The sequence below is a fragment of the Ictalurus furcatus genome, chromosome 3, assembly GCF_023375685.1.
Source record: "Ictalurus furcatus strain D&B chromosome 3, Billie_1.0, whole genome shotgun sequence".
Lineage (NCBI taxonomy): Eukaryota > Metazoa > Chordata > Actinopteri > Siluriformes > Ictaluridae > Ictalurus > Ictalurus furcatus.
In genome coordinates this window covers 15,694,632-15,714,989 of record NC_071257.1, presented here as the reverse complement: position 1 = coordinate 15,714,989, position 20,358 = coordinate 15,694,632, and the positions used below count along the sequence as shown (strand labels likewise).

Genomic DNA, 20,358 nt, shown 5'->3' with positions numbered 1-20,358 from the left:
TGGGCCTACTCTCGTGTGCTTATTTCGGTTTGACTTATTCGATGAAACTGAAATGCAGATTTAAACAGACTTCACTTCATTCATTACTGCCACCTAGGGGCACGTAGATGTACTGCTCTCTCATAGACCGAGTCAGGTTTATTATTGTGGAGTTATGCAACTTGATTCCTTTTCTGATCCTGATAAGACATGAACAGGTTTGAGTAGAATCGTAGGCATTTATTTCGTCTGTATCTAAGGTGGAATTTTTTTTTTGAATGTGAACTACACATTTTAAAGGGTATAACCTTACCTCTGTTTTTTTAGTTTTTATTTTTATTTTTTTATTCAGATCATTGTTTATTAATTTGCTGAGCTGTGCGTGTTTTCCACGTCTCCATGGATCAGCTTCATTTAATATTAACACATTCGGCGTCAATTTGACACCCTGGCACTGTTATTTATTTGAACATCAGGGCAGGACCTTTAACGCAACAGCACTGGCGATTAATAGGAACGCGTGTTATATTTCGATACGGCGCAAACAGGCGGATTATGGAGGGTAGATTTTAAGGATGGAGACTCTGAGGCGCGTGGAGGAGAGCGGAGCGGAGCGGCGGGTGCGCTTCCGGGTGGCGTCGGCGCGCAGCGGCAAGGTGCTGCGGGAAGTGTTCAGGGAAGACGAGGAAGGAACAGAAGACTCGGCGGATTCAGACACCGCCGCCGCTTCGGAGGCTGAGCGCGACGTCTCTCCTGCTATCAGTGAGGCGAACGGGCATCTGATCGGCCTGGAGGTGGAGCAGCAGGGGGACAGCGGCAGCGATCCGGACGACCTGCTGGTGTACGCGAGCACAGCGCACGAGCAGCGCTTCACTCGCAAGCGCGTGAACATCTTCAGCAAGAACGGTACTGTCCGTGGCGTGAGGGACAAAGTGAGCGCTGGCCAAGTGCTCTTCAATAATCTCTCTAAACTCTATGGGGTGAGTACCGAAGCCAGGGTCCATGTATAGGACTAATCACTCTTAAAAACAAAGTTTCCGGTTAGAACCAAAAAAGGTGTTTCAGCCTGATGTCAAAGGAGAATCATTTTAAGTCGCACAAAGAAACTTTTACTGTCAGGTTCTTTAGAGAACCATCTATTTCCTGGTGCTTTAAAGAAGCCAGAAATGGTAACATCAGCAGTGCCACAAGGAACCAGTTCTCATAAGTTCTCAGGAGTCTTAAGAGTGATGCCAGGAGAACCTTTTCCAGTCTTCGGCTTCACGTTACGGTTCACTTTAACCTGTTAAGGGATGATACCTTGAATAACCAACACACTGCTCCGAAGAACCTATAATGAAACATAAAGAACGTATTTAAACTCCAAAGAACCATACAGCTCAACTCAAGAGCCCTGTAAAACGCACAGTGGTTCTTGACAGGAATAAGGTTCTTTGCAGAAGTTATGGTGCTGTAAAGAACCACTGAAGTAAATAATAGCCTACTTTTTGGAACGGAGGATTAAACTATCAACCGAAGGTATAGTGTCCACTGAAGGTATGTTTAAAGGTGTCATTTTCGTCAATCCGAATGAATTCAGTCTGATTGCAAATTCTGAAAGTAGTGTTTATATGTGCTGTGTAAACACTGCAATCCGATTCAAATATTCGTTCACATGTGCATTACATATCTTCCGAACAAACCTTCTGCGCAAGACATAAATAAACATATACCCCAATGCACTGCGCATGTACGCAAGGTATTTTTGAATCCGATTGAGAAAATAGTTTACGTTGCTAATTTTTTTATTCCAATTTACCGGATTATTTCAGATCTACACCACTCCTTACAATCCAATCGAAAATTCATTCAGATTGAGGTGTGTACACGAAGGCTTTTCAATCTGATTGAGCTATCATTATGATTAATAACTGTAAATTACATGGTTTAATATATGCTTGTGTGTGTGTGTTGAGAGAAAGTGTATTTATGTATTTGAATGATTTTTTTTTAATGAAAAAGAATTAGATGTCATTTTGACAGAACTAAAGGAAGTACAGATAACTATGGCAGAACAGAAAGTATAGCTACATTATGCTGGTTCATATCTACGATGAATATTCATTCATTCATTCGTTCATGCTTTCATTCGTTCATCATAGGTTCAAATTCAGCATCACCCGATGGTGCAGTTTTCCTGGGTTCGTCCAAGTTGAATAATATTGCCCTAACAAACATCCTGGTCATGTTTGTGTAGCTAACATTCTGCCCCATGTATTTTTTCACACAAGAGATTCATTAAGCCTACTTTTTTTTTACTTTTGAGGGGTCCCATTTTGTAGTCTGTTTCTCATGGAGTATTAGCTGCTCTAACAAATAAGCTCATTTATTTTCAAATGAAGATTTAGACTGGATCAGGATCATGGAGGGCTCATATATCCACTAGAAGGCTAACTTCATTAAGGTGCATTCTGCATTATGTCTATATTTTTCCTATATCATTTCTCTTCCCTTAACAGGCCAAAGAGACCATGTCTGCAAAGAAGCTGCCTGCAGGAGTTTAAAGAAGTGCAGAGCAGAACACAGCAGCACATCTGGACAGGGGGTTGCATGAGGAGCCTCAGTAATCTGTTCTGAACATTGACCAGGGAGGGACTGCTTTAATCACTTTCCATTAACACACGTTTTAGGAAACTTTATTTAGGAACTGACATTTCCAGGTGCAGTTCTGTACTCCTTGAAAAAAAAAAGGAATTTACAGAAGAGTCCACTGGATGTTTTTATAGGACATTACACAAAGGAAATTCTGAGGTCTGGGATAATATAGTCAGAATTTTTGGTTCTAGTAAGGACCCTGGACTAACAGCGTCTTGTTTGTGCTTCTACTGGAACACCCAGACAGCAAGGCATTACAACCTGCTCTGATATACAGCATGTGATCACACATGGCACATTTTATTGTTTTGACTTCAACAGAAGGATAATTCTTTTGTGGTGAATCAAGTGCATATTTTCTTTTGCATACATATAGAATTGGCAAGCTTGTGGGATAAGCAAACATACAAGGTGAACATTATCAAATGTTCCTTGAAACTGGAATTAAACTGCTGTAGGGGATGTTTCATCTCTAAAATAAAGTCCTTCAGCTGAACATTAAATGGTTAAAGAGCCATTACTTGTATGATGATCATTGATTATTGCATTTGATCCTGAATTATTAATTGCCTACGTACTCAATATTAGTTTGAATAATAACAACAATGTAAATATGCACTTTATATAAATATTAACTTTGTGGATTTTTATTATTTAGTAACAGAGATGATGGGAATGACACTGGTTCAGAGCCTGTCAGTTTTAGTTTTGTATGTTAATTAATTCTAAAATGAATTGTAACTATGAATGTCATGATTTTTTTCACTTTCCATTTTGTTTAAATACATTTTCTTCTGTAATTTAAAAAAAAAAATAGAATCAGCAGAACAGTTTCTGACACTGTAGATTCAAAATGTCTGTTTCATTAAAAACTGATAAACAAAATAGGACATTGGTACTGGTTTCCTTATCATACTTATTCTATTTGTGTGTAAAAAAAAAAGTTAGTGTTTACTACACATCCTTGAGGAACTGTGCAAGGTGACACACCTTCTGCACCTCCTCCACATGTACAAGTTAAATTATGCACAAGATCAGAAGGTCATACATCTCATTTGCCCCTCAATTATTTATCACAGAGAGAGAGACAGACAGACAGACTTATATGGAGATTATCTCATATGATGCAGTTTAGGATTAAGAGATGGTCCTGAAGAAAGGTACAAAAAAAGTACAGTTAAAGATCATGTGCTCAGGGGAAGGTAAGCATAAACTGTGTTAATGGTATGTAAGTATGTAAATGAAGTAAAAAAAAAAAAAAAAAAAAATTTCCAGATGGGAGCGATCAAACACAAGACATGGAAACTATTAATTTCAAAACAACTTTTTAGGAAGGTGCTTGTAAATCCAGTAATAATATACTTGAACATGAATATTAAAATCTTGTTACAAAAGAAGACAATACACTATAATACATTTTAATCACATGCTTATGGTGATCAGGTCTGGTTTATATAATGTGTTGCTTAGCAGTAATATTAATACAGTCAAGGCCTCAGGATGTTGGATGAATTGAAACCTGTCATATGCATAGCATCTTTCTTTTTAACTGAATTTCAGAATAGTATTTATTCAGGAGTGGAGTATGGTGAATACCTGAATTGTTGTTGGGTTTTGTTTTTTTTCTTCAAATTGTGTAAAGCATTAGTTCAAGTAATTTAGCTCTTTAGTCATCTTAAACTGGGTTTCAGCTAAGCTTTATATTTAGATAATCAAAAGATGGTGAGAAGGGCAAAGACTCCATAGAGCAGAGTGCATGGGTACGCCACCAGCAGCTGCTGTCCACCCATATCCAGTGTAGAAGTAAAGATCTTAGATGCTGATAGACTGCACCAGCCAATCACAAAGAAGGCCAGCAGTGTGCCCAAAACCCCTCTGGAAAAACAAACAAATCATTTTTCTTATATACTAATCAAGATTTTTAATAAATTAAACTATTCAATGTGATTTCTTTCTGATGTTTGCATTAAAACGTTTCATGATCGATTCAGAAAATATAGAACTACAGGCTGCATAGCGAGAAACTCTCCTTCTGAATATTGCAAATAATATTTTGATATAGGCACTATTACACACAGTGCACACAGTTATATTCATGAACATTAATATATATGGGGGAAAAAAAGATTGGTTTTCATTGGTTTGTAGATACTCACTGTAGCGAATAAAAGACAGCGAAGGCAGAGAGAGCCACCATGGGGAGCAGGCAGTATCCTAATACACTAGCTACGCATCCATAGGATATTGTGTATACACTCATTAAATTCAGCAGAATGTACATTCCCGCACAGCCCAGGGCACTGATACCATACACGTAGCCAAAGTGTACTTTTCCTGCCTGCAAAGAAAAGCAAATGCCTACAAAAACCAAGGATTGATATAACAATTAACACACTGTAAAAATTATACTCATAATGGCATAACTATTCCTCAGTCATGAGTCTACATTTTATTAGCGATCAAATGATATGAAATGCATAATAAATCATTTTTACCATCAAAAGAGTGGCTCCCAAAGCGATGCAGAAAATAACAGGACCAGTTAAATCTGTCTCATTCATGATGCTACCATCCGCTGGCTTCATTGGGTTCAGAACAGTCAGAGTCTTCTGCCAGATGTGATCAAAGTTAATGCCTAATTCTGATGAGACACATGCACAGTAATTTCTCTTGTTTATCGATTCAGGATCTCAGCTTACTCTCCCTTAAATATCAAGTAATGTAATTCCATTCATCCATACTGCTTATCTTACACAGTGTCATGGGGATCCCAGGGAACTCAGGGCACAAGTTGGGGGACACCCATCACACACACATTCACACACCCATTCACACACTACAGACAATTTGAAAATGCCAATGAGCCTACAATGCATGTCTTGGACTGGGGAGGAAACCGGAATACCCAGAGGAAAGCCCTGAATCACTGGGAGAACACGCAAACTCTGCACACACAGGGCTGAGGCGGGATTCAAACCCCCAACCCATACAAGTGCAAGTCAAACATGCTAACCACTAAATTACCGTGCCTCCCATTTAATTCTAAAACAGGATTTATTCCAAAACATTACATTTGAACATCTGGGTGGATTACCCTCTAACAGTGGAGGTTCTTCCTCAAAGGAGTCAGTGTGCTCAGCAGCCCCAGGAGAAGCTGCAGGTTGAAACATCTGCCCAGTGTAAGGTGGCTCCGTTGATTGGGCATAGGGGTCTGATGTAGGAGATGCATAAACTCTGCCGATTACAAGATAAACAACTGATAAAAAAACTACATGAATTTCTACAAATAGATATTCACAGTCATGAATTTTCAGCATAGTCAATACCAGGGATACTCTTACACATCTTGGTAATGTGGACTGGTGTATGCTGTGTCATAGCCACATGGCTCTTGGGTCTGATCATCTATGTAATATTCAGACTGGTAGAAGTCTTGATCAAACTGCCTCAACTCCCCCATTCTACACAGCAATACAGCACAAAAGAAGGCTGTGGTGACAATCTGACAACTAGAACCAAACTACAACAAAGTAACTGCAACTACAATATGTAACTATAAACATACATACTGACATGTTTACCTTTAAAAGTTCAGAACAGGCCTGTCCCGAATGGCGTATCGTGGCAAGAGTCTGCCTTCTGCCTACACAGCTGTTATCTGTGTGCAACATGTATTTGAAGGGTTATTTATAGACAACTATATTTGCACAGAGGACACAGACTGCTCTAAGAACACGAACAGTCCAAAGACAAGATATATAATATAGTTTGTATATTATGTAAGCCATAGAAAATCACTAATTGGATGTGACAGGTATAGGTCAAAGGTCATAATCATTATAATTAAATATAATGACAGGTCAAAGGGTCATCATAATCACTTATAATTACGTTAAATCCGGTTCCGATATATTCCAGATACTCACACACACAAGTTGTTTCCTTTCCCATAGATTGTGATACACTCATGAGTTAGGCCTAGGTCAAAAAGGTCAATGATAATTATTGCTGCATGTACATAGCTATAGCTTTCATACGCGTATAACCCCCGCCCCTCCCTGCTTAGGTTGTTAGTTGTTTTTCCTGAGTTAGGCCTAGGTCAAAAAAGGTCAATGATAATTATTGATGCATGTTCATTCCTATAGCTTTTCCTATAGCTCCGAAGCAGTTTCGCAGACACACACACACACACACACACACACACAAATAGACACAGACACACACACACACACACACACACACACACGCACAGACACACACACACACACACACACACACAGCCACACACACACACACACACACAGCCACACACACACACACACCACACGCACACACATACACACACATACATAAGGATGATGAAAAATAAAGTAAATGATTAATAATGAATTTCCATATACATCCAACCAAAAATATCACACACACACACACACATACATACATAAGGCTGATGAAAATAAGTAAATGTTTAATAATGAATTTCTGTACACATCCTACCAAAAATATGACGCACACACACACACACACACACACACACACACACACACACACACACACACACATACATAACCTGTCCAATCAGAACAAAAGAAAATAAAATTGATCCATCTGGTAGGTGACGTTATAAGCACCATAAGTTTATAGAAGAAGAAGGCCTCACCCACCCTCTAGGTTTAAAAATACTCTGTACTTCGAAGATCGTGTGTGAGCTTACAACATGTCTGCTGCTTGTCCTGATGCACCGAAAAAAACTCACTCTTTTTTGGGAAGATTACAAAAAAAATTAGAGCATGAAAAGATTCAATATTGGGTAATGTCAAACAGATGTACAGCTGGATTTTTTTCAGTGCAGAAAAAGGAACCGTTGTGCTTTTCAAGTTCTCGGTCCCGGGTCACATCCACTGGAGCTGCGCTACTGTGAGCGTAACTTTTAACGAGTGTGACTGGAAAAAGTTCAGAAAATGGTGCAAGGATTTTGACTACATTATTAGAATGGACTTCTTTTCCCCGGATGCGTACAGGCATAAATGGAGCAGTACATCTCTGCAATGCAAATACCGCATCAGAGCAACAAATTTCTGCAAGAACCAGGTTTCGCTGCACTGTGTTTCGGTATTAACCGGTGACGACACACCCGATCACAAAGAGATCTGCGAAGTGAGGTATGAACGAACCAGCTGGCACGAACTACAACGCTATTTCCAACAAATCGATGAATTATTCCAAAAAATTGGAAGAGACAAAGAAACAGCGGAAATAAAAGTAAGGCTAGAAGATCTCTTCTGAGATCATCAATATACTACTCCTGAGCAGAAACTCCACCTTCCCAAGACTCCTCCCACATGATATATAATTGACACCAAATACATATCGAGTCATTACATTCTGAGAATCAACATTCGATATGGCTTCTGAACTCAGACCTGATTTCTACAACTCTGATGCTTCCCTGTATGATGATGTGACCAGTTCAGGGTTTGAAGACGGCGAAAACCTAGGAAAAAGAAACCTGACCTACCTGACAACGAACAATGAAACCGATGGCTGTATAACCAGCACCGTGCTAGCCATCATACGCACGGTTACTGGAGAACTGTTGGACAGAATTATACAACAAGATCTGAAGGATAACTGCCACGGCTGCGCGATCGATCATCCGAGTCAACTCCAACACGCGTGTTTGTTCGATCCTGAAGAGTACTATCTGCACCTAAACACCTACAGATTGCTGAAAAAACTGTTTAAACCGTGGTTCAAATACACTTTGGCAAGAGGTCTGAAATTGTGCGGTATCAAACACACTCCATCCCTGGAAAAAATTCAAGGTATTGCTGAAGCCATCGTGTGTGAATGGCAAGACGAGCCTCACATCAAAACCGTTCTGAACGAGGTCAAGGAGAAAACCAAAGATATTTTCAACGAGCAGGTGTACGAAGACGTTGTGGACTACTGGACCTTTCACTCATCTCTGGAACCCGCTGACCCACCGCATTCGTGGGAAAGTTCAAAACACGCCACGTCTATTCTGACTGCAAGAAAAGCCTGAAGCCAAACAACAAAAAATGCTGAAGACATTCGTAAATAGAGTGTGTCCTTAACACGTTGTTTGTATCAAGTTTTATCTTACATGTATTGCTCAAACAATTGAATGTAAAACTAATCATGTCTCTAAACCAATGTTTGATATAAATTGACACTCGAAAATGACTGAGCGATTGATGAAGAATATATATTATATGCCATCAGAACCTGGTTCGTACAGTGGCGTTGAGAGTTTGCAAAGAGCTATCGTTGAGAAAATAGGTAAAAGAGCTAATGATACTGAAATAAAAAACTGGTTAGCAGAGCAGGATGCGTACAGTCTACATAAACCAGTATCTACAAAGTTTAAAAGAAACAAGGTTTTTGTAAAGAACATCGATGAACAATGGCAAGCTGATTTAGTCGATATGAGCAACCTGTCAGAGAGCAATGACAATGCGAAATTTATGATCATGTGCATAGATATTTTATCCAAATATGCCTGGGTACGTGTGTTACGAAACAAGACCGGACACGAGGTTACTAAAGCCTTTGATTCCATTCTAAAGGAAGGTAGAGTCCCCAGAAAACTACAAACTGATCAAGGGAAGGAGTTTTTTAACAAAAATTTTCAAACATTAATGAAAAAACATGACATTGTTCACTTTGCTACAGGTACGGGGCAAAAAGCATCGGTGTGTGAAAGGTTCAATAGAACGCTAAAGACCAGGATGTGGAGATATTTTAACTTTTAACACGAGAAAATACATCGACGTAGTCCAGGATCTGATTCAAGCATACAATCACAATTACAATTCCAGCATCAAAATGAAACCCGCCGAGGTCAACGAAGCCAATTCCTTCACAGTATTTAAAACCCTCTACAGACTGTTCTCACCTAAATTAAAGAAACTAAAATTCAAGTTTAAAGTCGGTGATATCGTTAGAATTTCCCGTTTAAAAAGACAGTTTGAAAAAGGATACGAGCAAAACTTTACGGATGAATATTTTACAATCTCCAAACAGATACCGAGAGATCCCCCGGTATATAAATTACTAGACCATGATGGTGAAAAAATTGAGGGAACATTTTATGAACCCGAGTTACAAAAGATCATTATCGGGAAGGACAAGACGTTTAAAATTGAGAAAATCTTGTCTGAAAAGACCAGAAACTGGAAAAAAGTCTGCCTGGTGAAATGGGTGGGGTGGCCCGATAAATTTAATTCCTGGGTTCTGGTCGAAGACGTAGTTAACATAACAAAAGGATCGTCTTGAACAAAACTGAAATCTATATTCATTAAAACATGGAAGAGTGAGCGTTCTTTGTGACGCTTCCAAGCAACGCGTCACTGGATATTTACCCTAATAATAAGATCATGCACTACACTACTAAATTCGCCAAACCAATCGATTTAAGCATATATGCTCGGTATGAACCCCAGTGTTCCGATAACGGCCCGAGAACCAGACCCGCCTAACCCCGCTGGTATTCACGCAGGCTTTTACATGATGTATGTATATACAGACGTTATCGAGTATCAGCGAGTTGGTGACAGTTTTGCCCCGTTACTGAGATGTGTACATATAACGGGAGAAAACAACAAAGTCGTCACAATTATTTATGATAAGCTGCATTACGTACCTCTCACCAAGAACCACATCACCAATATAGTAATCAAAGTCAAAACGGATCAGAACAAGCCTATACCTTTTAGTTACGGAAAATTTATAGCTAAACTACACTTTAGACCCGCTAAACATTCATTCCGTATGTAAAATGATGGATAGGGGCTACGTTCACCTGCAGACCTACGTGGATTATTATGTCCATCAGGCTGGAAATGGCCTTCCGGGGTTTCAAGGCGCCCCCACCATGTATGGGTCGGGGCTAGGAGGTCTGTTCAAGGGTCTATTTAGAATGGCTGTTCCGTTCCTCAAAAGGTGGTTTGCTATTGCAAAACCTCATTTAAAAACAGCGGCTAAAGGTTTCGTAAGCGACGTAGTGAGCAACATTATGAGCAAGACACAAACTCAGAATCAAGACGGATCAGGCCTTGCATTGATTGCGCGTAAAATATCTAAAAGGCTGCCAGGGCGTCGACACGTGATTCCAAATAAAAGACGTAAGGCTACTAAAATCAAGACCAGTGTGAAAAAGACCGAGCAGAGAGGCAACAGACATCATTCCATCTCTCACAAGAGAAAGTGGCTGAACATTTTCTAACATCATGGCTTTCTTACACAGTCTATCCTCAGAGTGTACCAAGACAGAATTGGATACTTTCACATTACCTTATACTCAAACGAGTATCGAGAAGTACACTTATGTTGAAATACCTCCACTTTCCGCTCTTACGGACAACGGGCCCCTGGAGTTCTACGTGGCTGGAAACGGGGAGGATTACCTCGACTTGAACAACACTTTTTTACATCTGTCCTGTAAAATCGTGAATCCCGAGGGTTCCAATATAGCTAACGATGCAAAGGTTGGGGTCGTTAACTACCCCGTAGCCTCACTTTTTTCACAAGTGGATGTCATGCTCGGGGATCATCTTATTTCTTAGTCTAGCAGTACATACCCATATCGAGCTACCTTTGAAAGTCTTCTCAACTACGGAAAAGATACCCTGGAAACACAATTTTGCACCGGGCTATTCTACAAAGACACAGCTGGGCATATGGATGCCACAGACCCAGACGGCCAAAACGAAGGTCTCCAAAAAAAGGGCCAGTTTCAGTGCTGAAAGCAACACCTTTGACCTGATTGGACACATTCACTCGGATATATTTTTTCAGGATAAACTTTTACTGAACGGAATCGATTTGAGGCTTAAAATGGTTCGCAGCAAAGCTGAATTCTGCTTGATGAAGGAAAGAAATGCAAATTTCCTTCTGAAAATACTCAACGCTTCTCTTTTTGTGAAGAAAGTAACCGTCTCACCGTCTGTAAAAATCGGTCACGGGCAAGCTCTTCTCAGTGCCACAGCCAAGTACCCGATCGAAAGAGTCTGTCTGAAGACCTTCAGTCTAGTTGCAGGGAGCCGCATTTGTTCACAAGAGAACCTCTTCCACGGCCCCTTACCTAAAACCATTATCTTTGGGATGGTAGACAACGATGCCTTCAGCGGGTCGTACAATAAAAACCCATTTGATTTTAAACATTACGACGCAGAGTTTATCGCTCTCTATGTAGACGGTACTCAATATCCTGCAAAACCTTTTCAGCCTGTTTTTCAGTCTGGTAACGCCGTCCGTGAATTCCATTCTTTAATTTTAGCATCAGGAAAGCAGCTGAAAGATCAGGCTTTGTCAATAAACAGAGAAGAGTACCTGAACGGATATACTTTATTCGCATTCAACCTGAATCAACATTTGTCATTAATAAAGTCGGGAAATATGCGATTGGAACTCAGATTTCGACAACCGCTTCCGAGCACAGTGAATCTAATCGTGTATGCCAGTTTCGACAGTATTCTAGAAATAAACAATCGAAGAAACGTGCTCATCGATTACCAGTAACGCATGGATACCAGAGAACTAACCGAGGTTATGAGAAGTTGTCCTGAAATAGAAAAAATATTTCACGGTGTGATGGCCTGTGACGAGCTACCTACGAGTACGCTGAGAAAGTTTCCCACTTTGTTCATCGTAAACACACATCCGAGACACATGCCGGGCGAACACTGGCTAGCTTTATGCCTTAATGACGAAACCACCGGAGAATTTTTTGACTCGTACGGAAACCCTCCAGACTACGAACTCTTTCCTCGATCAATTCATTATTTTTTGACAAAGAACTGTTGCAAAATAAAATATAACCCTGTACAAGTTCAAAACTTTACTTCAGTTTGCTGCAGGCAACACTGCGTGTTTTTTCTGTGTCACAAAGCTAGAGGTTATTCGTTTAACCGTATTATGTCTATGTATAGCAATGACTTAGATAGAAATGATAATGGTGTCATGTCTTTTGTTAAAAAAATGTACCCTAGAGTAAATAAAAAGCATTCATTTACTTGTGTACAATGTGCTAACTGTCTAGATATGTTTCATTTGCATGTGTAGTGGAATGATAAATGATGACGCTTCACAAGAAATTGTTAAACAAAAGTTGTTTATTGAAATAAAGGGTAACACAATATAACATTCGTTGTCCATCGTCATTTCAAAAACCAAACCATTCAGAACTGTTAAAAACGGGGGATTTGAAAACTGGCTCAGAATCATAGTCTTTGCTTTTAGGTGGGGAAACAAGATGAGAGACATCTTTAGATCTTTTTATGTCAGATATTTTGCATCGAACGCCACCATTAGGTATTGCTGTAAAGGGTATATTTAGGTTGGCTACTGTCTGTAAGAACTCTTTCCAGCCTAAAGGCCTCCGATCGTCGGCTACTCTATGATGTGCAGTGAGATTTTTAAGCAGATCCACCATGTGAGATCCTTTGATAGTGTTTCGTTTAAAAATAAATTCACCGCTATCGTTCCACGGTGCACCGGCTTTTAAAAGTTTTTCCATAACGTACGGAGCGTTTCTTTTGTTTCTCGCAGAAATGTTAGAGAGCACCTCTTGTATGATGTCGTCTTTGGGTGGTTCAGTTACCGCTGCTTCCGTTTTGCTTTCCGGTATTTTAGGTAGGGACAAGGTCAATTGAGTGGTTTCCTGCTCTCCTACTTTAAACAAGTTTAAAAAATTTTGCAGCACCGACGCGTAGAGTTTCACCTTATCGTAATCGTTCAGATCAGTCCTCGATAAAATACCTCGTATTGCATCGTCCAAGTTGTTTTCGACAGTCTTTCTTAAGCTTTCCTTCTCTGCTGTGATGTTTCTAAGTTTATCGATCTGATGTTGAGGGACTAAATACATTTTCTCTGCAGTCTGCTTATGAAAGGAATGGCTACACTGAGCAAAGGCAGAAGAAATCCCCCGGATTGATTAATAACTTTCCTTTTTCTTTCTACGGACGCTCTTTTGTCCGCAAATAGTTTGATCCATTTTTTTTGGTTTTTTTAAAACCCAGTACTGTTTTGTCGTCAGTTTCCCCTGAGTACGTTTAAAGCTAGTTCACATATGCTCAGTATGAGATCTGTGGGCGCATGACGTAATATACCCTTTCTCCTTTGGGGTGGAGACCTGTGTAATGAATTCAGTAGCGGGAGGGTTTTTTTCAATCGATCAGACAATTGTTGTCGATACTTTAAAGTTTTTTTTTCTTCTTCTTAGGAACATACACAACCGGATTCTCCCCCGGAAACACCCCTGACCAGAGACGAAGTTCTTCTGGCGTTTGTGCTTTCAGGTCAACAAATAAATACCCATAAGGTCTAGAGACGGCGTCGAGAAAGCATTCTAAAAAATACTTGCTGTTACCCGGATACATTTGACGAGCCAATATGCTGATCTGTAATTTGTCTCTAGGGTTTTTAAAAAGAACCATGTAGTTGGTGTTCAGGTTGATTGTTCTGCTAGTTTTGCCTTGAAAAAACAAGTTTTGAACGAGGTAGATGACGCTCAGATTTCTGTGGTGGGTGTATTTTGTAAAAGCCTTTTCTACTTCATCGTTTTTACTGGCGGATTCCATCAAGTCATCGATTACCAACAAGTTTTTTTTATTGGGCGGAAATAGTTTGTCATCACACAAAGAATCAGGGATTCCTTGAAGAAATTTTATATTTATTCTGGTCATCAATTCAAATCGTACAGAGGTTGCCAACATGTATAACACCAGACAATGTTTTCGGGTACTACCGACATTACCTCTTTACAGTTTTCCAACAACATTTTGATAAAATAAGATTTTCCGCTATTACTCGGTCCACATACTATACATGAAAAGGGAAGCTGCATCCTAACATCAAAAGCTGTCACATTCATATTTTCCATTACAAAACACATCAACAGAAACTATATACACATATAAACACGAATAGTCTTAATAGCCGTAAGGGAGAGTTGTGAAATCGGGTAATAGAACACGCTTATCGTACACAACCCTGAACCTTTTCATCTGTGTTTTGTTTCTCAAATGAAACCCCTTTTTATCTCTCATGATTTGGTTAAGCGTGGTTACGAGTTGACCGGTTTGATCCGGATTTTTCACTCGCTCGTCCACCAGTTCTGTCAGTGATTTCAAATTGACAATTTCAGAATTGATACAATTTAAAGTAATGCCTTAAGCTTTCATGGTTGTTTTTCCTTTTACGGTTTTGTAACCGTAGGTTTTAGGACCTGCACTTACGAATTCCTACGATTTGATCGCCATCATCTAGTTCGCTGGTAAGACCACCCAAGTAATCGCTTAAGGGCGGCATCCAGTCACCTTCCAGTCACCAGTCACCTTTTAAAAATGACGTTGTTCGTGTCTGTGTACAAACAACGCTGATCCAATCGATCCATCAAATTGTACAGCTCAAGTCTTGCGTATGCGGTAGTGAAAATTATGATGAATATATTAGCGTTCAGCGGTTTAATCAGTCTCTCGTCTGTGTAACGCCACTGCACCATCGCCACCTTCTCATTCAAAAAAGAGAACTGACTCACATTATAAATATCGAAGAACATGAACTGCAAAAACTCGGTAGGATCGCGAATTAAGGTCGTGTTTGATCTGTCATGTCTTTGACACATCTTACCCCACAACGAGTTTAGTGCGAGTTTAGCCACGGATCTTTTGGCAGGATTAACGGTGATAAATTTCGGATCCAACGTGATCCCTTCGTTCTCCTTATATTTGCGAATGTACTCACATTTAGAGGATTCATCAACGACCCAGGACGGATAACCTGAACTTTCCTGTTTGGTCTTGAGGAACATTTTAATATATCTCGTAAAAAGCTCATCAGACCTTTTAGGAAAGTGCCACACTTCAAACACTTTTAGAATTTTGTAACCTTTTTCGATAACTTTCTCAATTTCGATAGATGCCCATGTTCCGGTAAGAGCTCTCTCCTGTTCCGTATGATTGCATTGTTTTAGCTGATGTTCAGCGCACGTTCTACAAAGAGGAAAGAGGAGTTTGCTTTTTACACGAAACGGTAGAACAGGTGCCCACAGACCCCTAGGCGGTAATACTTTTGCTCTGACGATACCGAAGTAATATTTCAGAGGTTGAAAGTCACGATAAATGATGATAGGGTGATCGACCGGATATGTCTTTGTCTTATTCACAAATGGGTAAAGAGAGGTAAAATCAAAATAATCGATTCTCTCACCGGGTTGAGCTACATAATGCAAATGTAACGCGTTTGCTCGACCGCCCGAAAAGAGCATCTCGCGGGTTTAAACGCTCAGGAAAGTCTTTTAGAAAGTTTAGCATGCGGTTGTCGTTTTTTTTTCATTTCATTCCACTCGTGTTCCCACATCAGAGTGACATGCAAATTGAGAGTGTCTTGCAAATTCTTAATTCTCTCCATCGATTTTTGACGGATATCTCCGAAGGTAGCATTGGATTTGGTAAGAGGATGCGTGGGAATTGAGGGAAAACACTTTGCACAACCCTGATAAAAACATCAAAGAAACTCAAAAACCTTACATTTTTCCCCATCCTCACAGTAACCATCTACGTAATAGTTACCAAATCTGACTTCACCTTCGTTCAAAGCGTGGCGAATGGGTAGGTTTTGCGTTTTAGAAACGTATACGAGCCATTGTATGAAAGGTGATGAGTAAGTTTTCTGAGTGGTGATGTAATTATCAAGTGGAGGAATAGCTAAAGTGTCTTTACGCAGGAACTTGGTTCTAAAGATTTTCATGCACACAGAAGCGATCGTTATGCTTTTAAAAGGATCGACCTTTGTACTTTCCAGAATTTCTTCTCTGAAAGCTATACACCCCTTTCTCAAAATCTCTACGTCGTTCACACAGTATTCTGCCATCTCTTTCTTGAAATCAAAGACTTTGTCAGAAACCGTTCTGTACCACTTAAAGAAATCTTTTCTACCCTTAGGCATCATGCCATCTACACCGTAAAACTTAGGGTCAGGATACGGTCCTACTTAATCCTGATGTTCTACGGTGTTCCAGAAATGAGGAAAATAACCTTTCTTGCTTTCCGAAAAACCCATGGCTTTCGGGATGCTGCTCAACTTCATGGGTAAGAATGATAGACTATCAATGTAGGACTGGCGAAACGCGGTATCGATGAAGCACAAAATTTTACCACCTTGCGCTATGATTTCGGGTGTGATTCCTTCTTTCACTAAATGGTTTAACAAAAGGTATGAATCGAACCCTCTAGCGTTATGCGTGATAAACGTGTAACCGTGGTATGTATTACACCGAAACTTTTTAAAGAAGGCACTGACGCAATCATCCCCTTCAGCCACCCACTCCTCTCCCTTAAAATCAATACAGCATATGAAATTGGCTACATGAGTTCCTGTTTCCTGCCTAGTCTCAAAATCATAAAATACATAATCCGTATTTTCGCGTTCTTTCCTAGCCCGCTGTATAAAACATCTATCGATATCCTCGTCGAGTTTATGACCACAGAGCATGCATTTCGGATGTGTGCACTCATGTTTCTCATGATTAGAAGGTTTATCCCTTATCACACATTTACATTTTCTGCAGTAGAACCCCGTTTCACACATAGAATATTCTCCTTTGCTCGACTGAATCTTCACTTTATGTCTCTTGAAACAGTATTGGGATCTACACAATCTCTGACACCCTGGGCATTTAGTTACATTCTTTGGGTGTTTGTAACATTCGGGGTCGTGACAAACGTTGCAGCTATATTCGCATTTATGTTTCCAAAAAACGTCAAACCCTGAGTGACAGAAATGACATACATGACTCGTTCCTAAAAGTCCGGTGATACTTTTTACTCCATAATAGTGGTTGTCATGCAAAAACAAGTGAATCGTTTTTTCGTGGGGAGTCTTGCTAGTTTGAAAGAAAGAGTACCCCGCTTTGCTGACAGAACAATGTAAGATTACGATTTTACAATTCAAATGACTCTCAAATCTCGATACGTCAGCGAAGCTGACTGCGGTGTTTATGGATAATCCCACATCGTGTTGTAATTGTTTAGCGATTTGTTTGGTTTCAAAATCGTTTTTTTCGCGATTCAAAAGTTGGGTGACACACAAGGCGAAACACATATTGTCTCTGTTGTGAAAAACGTATAGATGCTTCATTTTCTTCCGCATGGTTTCTGAATTGAATATATGGCCTATTTTCCTTCTAATTCCACCACCCCGAGGTGGACGGACAATCTGGACAACTATTTCAAGGGTATCATCCGTAAAAATTTCGCGTTTACTCTGAATTACATTTTCGAGCATGGTCAGAAAAGAATGTAAATCGATGACACCGTTGTCTAATTGAACGCGTGATGACACATTGACCGTATCACCTCTGATTTCAATGGTGACGGCATCCTCAGCAGAAATTAAACTATTAGCAATTTCAATCACACTGTTTAAAATCTCTAAAACATAATTATAAAAATCTGCAAAGCTGTCAACATTAGCAATTGAAGAAAAATTCACTCTTCGCCTAATCTCAGTGTTGTTGAACCTTTCACGATTAATTATCCTAATATTAGGATCTAACCCACCCCCATCTTGCTCAACTCGGATACCGGGCGATTGCATGTTTTCCATTTGAGAATTTTGGATATCGGGCGATTGTATGTTTTCCGTTTGTGAATTTTGGATATCGGGCGATTGCATGTTTTCCGTTTGTGAAATTTGGATATCGGGCGATTGCATGTTTTCCGTTTGTGAAATTTGGATATCGGGCGATTGCATGTTTTCCGTTTGTGAAATTTGGATATCGGGCGATTGCATGTTTTCCGTTTGAGAATTTTGGATATCGGGCGATTGCATGTTTTCCAAAGGATGGTTGCACTCAATATCGTATTCCGAATTTTGTGTTATATTGACAGGGTTTTCGATTAAGTTAACCAGACTGTCATTTATCCTCATGAGACTTTGATTAAGTTCGTATATCATATCACGAGAAGATGACGGTCTAGGTTCCTGAGCGTTTTCCGGAGTTGAGACGGTATTCTGTTCGGGAGATAATGACATATTTTCATTGAGTTGATTCACCGCTTCTATTAAACATGGATTTATCTGCATAGATTGTCTTTGTTCATTTAGGTTATTTTGTAAGTCTAAAAGACATTGATTTAATTCGAAAAATATGTCGTGCGATGCCACCGGCATGCTTGATACAGTTTGACTGGAATTTCGGCTGGGGTTTTCATTTTGAGTATTGCTCTGTTCTGACGATCTTAAATTTTCATTCAACTGATTGACTGCATCGATTAGATCAGGGTTTAATTGTACTGAATGACCGTGTTCATTTAGATTATTATGTAACTCTAACAAACATTGATTTAATTCAGAAAATATATCGTATGGCGTCACCGGTGTGTTTGTTACGTTGTAATTTGGACTCTGATTAGGTCTCTCACTAACAACCTGGTGTGACGGAATTAAACTTTCATTCAGCAGGTTGATCGCTTCAGTTAAATATGGGTTCAGGGTTGTGTACGGATCACGATGTAACAGACCATTTGAAGAACTCTGGTTTCCATCACAACAGAAATCATGCGGTGATGGATTATTTTCAGTTCTCATTTTTTTAGTCACTGTATCCGAACTGCATTTCGGTCGTTTCTGCGCCATATCTATCATACAATATTCTGATCAACTTTATGTTCACTGTGAGACAACTATTCAAATTTTCAAGTGTGTTGTACAGTAAAGGGACAAAATCCGTACCTTGACCAGATTCAAATGTAATATCAAGCTGCCCAAAGTTTTCCAGTCTTTGCATTCCAGTATGCAGTCTTTGCATGGAAGAATTCACACCACCCTGTACAGATCTCCTGCAATTCGAGATCAGGTTGAATGTCGGCTTCCGAGTTGATTTCCTCTCGATCTTCTACTGCATCAAAATTTTCGACATCACTCGTATCTATAAGCCACAGAACAAGTGAAAGAGTTTTTATTTTTGTTTTTATTTTTAGCTGGGTAAATAGAAGGTAAAATATACGTCATCTCACCTGAAATATCTCCGCCGTAAGCACTGATAGTCACGACGCCCTCATCTTCTGAATATGACACAAACAAAAAGTTATAATTATGTATGAAAGACTTTACAGCATGAAACATTCATGATTTTATGTTATGACTTACGTGTAGAGCTCAGATTCAAAAGGCTTCGATCACATGTCTCGGAAGTTTCATCGTCAGAAATTATGACGACACTGTTATCTACAAACAGTAAAGCAAATAAAACATACTTTTAGTACCTTAACAGTTCCCTTTCTAGCTTGCTACACAGATCTAAGACACAAAATTTTATTACCTAGTAGACTCGCATTCGTTTGATACGTTATCCTATACACTAGAATCAGACGAGCTTAGTTCGGTCTTGCGCTGTAATATAAGTGTATTGAACATTAAATTTAGATATAGTATCGTACCCATTTACATAATGACCAGATAAGGATGATGATTGTTGTATTCAGAAAGAATAGTTTTAAATTTATATCAATATCAATATCAAATGGGTTATTACATAAACATTGTATTTCAATTTATAATTAACTATTTCAGTTGTTTAAAATACATCTTGTTACCTGCTGAGAAATCCATGGTGTCTGGAAGTTTTGAAGGATAGAGTCTGGAAATTCTTTCGATCCCTTCGAACTATTCGACTCTTTGCTGATTTTTCCAACTAACGAAGCAATAATTATAATCTCT

General features: G+C 39.4%; 2 protein-coding genes across 3 annotated transcripts; one reads left to right on the top strand and one right to left on the bottom strand.

The window, feature by feature from the left end:
• On the top strand, positions 1-3,647 carry grxcr1b (glutaredoxin and cysteine rich domain containing 1 b). The gene is made up of 2 exons (XM_053620998.1): positions 1-959; positions 2,478-3,647. Exons 1-2 carry the CDS (start codon positions 555-557, stop codon positions 2,520-2,522), a joined length of 450 nt encoding a protein of 149 aa, XP_053476973.1. The 5' UTR covers positions 1-554; the 3' UTR covers positions 2,523-3,647.
• Positions 3,648-4,125: 478 nt separating this feature from the next.
• On the bottom strand, positions 4,126-6,244 carry zgc:123321 (Protein YIPF5-like). Of its 2 annotated transcripts, none has more exons than XM_053620997.1 (6): positions 6,195-6,244; positions 5,955-6,074; positions 5,708-5,847; positions 5,109-5,254; positions 4,770-4,951; positions 4,126-4,488 (listed from the first exon to the last, which is right to left on the bottom strand). In XM_053620997.1, exons 2-6 carry the CDS (start codon positions 6,071-6,073, stop codon positions 4,326-4,328), a joined length of 750 nt encoding a protein of 249 aa, XP_053476972.1. In that variant the 5' UTR covers position 6,074; positions 6,195-6,244; the 3' UTR covers positions 4,126-4,325. The 2 variants fall into 2 exon arrangements, with proteins under 2 accessions (XP_053476972.1, XP_053476971.1); XM_053620996.1 differs by having other exon boundaries at positions 6,183-6,241.
• Positions 6,245-20,358: the final 14,114 nt, after the last annotated feature.

Bases quoted from the DNA above. Each gene is read 5' to 3' on its own strand.
- grxcr1b (XM_053620998.1), top strand. From the start codon at position 555: ATGGAGACTCTGAGGCGCGTGGAGGAGAGCGGAGCGGAGCGGCGGGTG. The intron at 960-2,477 runs GTGAGTACCGAA...TTCCCTTAACAG, and splicing joins ATCTCTCTAAACTCTATGGG to GCCAAAGAGACCATGTCTGC.
- zgc:123321 (XM_053620997.1), bottom strand. From the start codon at position 6,073: ATGGGGGAGTTGAGGCAGTTTGATCAAGACTTCTACCAGTCTGAATAT. The intron at 4,952-5,108 runs GTAAAAATGATT...TTTTCTTTGCAG, and splicing joins TGGGAGCCACTCTTTTGATG to GCAGGAAAAGTACACTTTGG. The intron at 4,489-4,769 runs GTGAGTATCTAC...TTGTTTTTCCAG, and splicing joins GCTGTCTTTTATTCGCTACA to AGGGGTTTTGGGCACACTGC.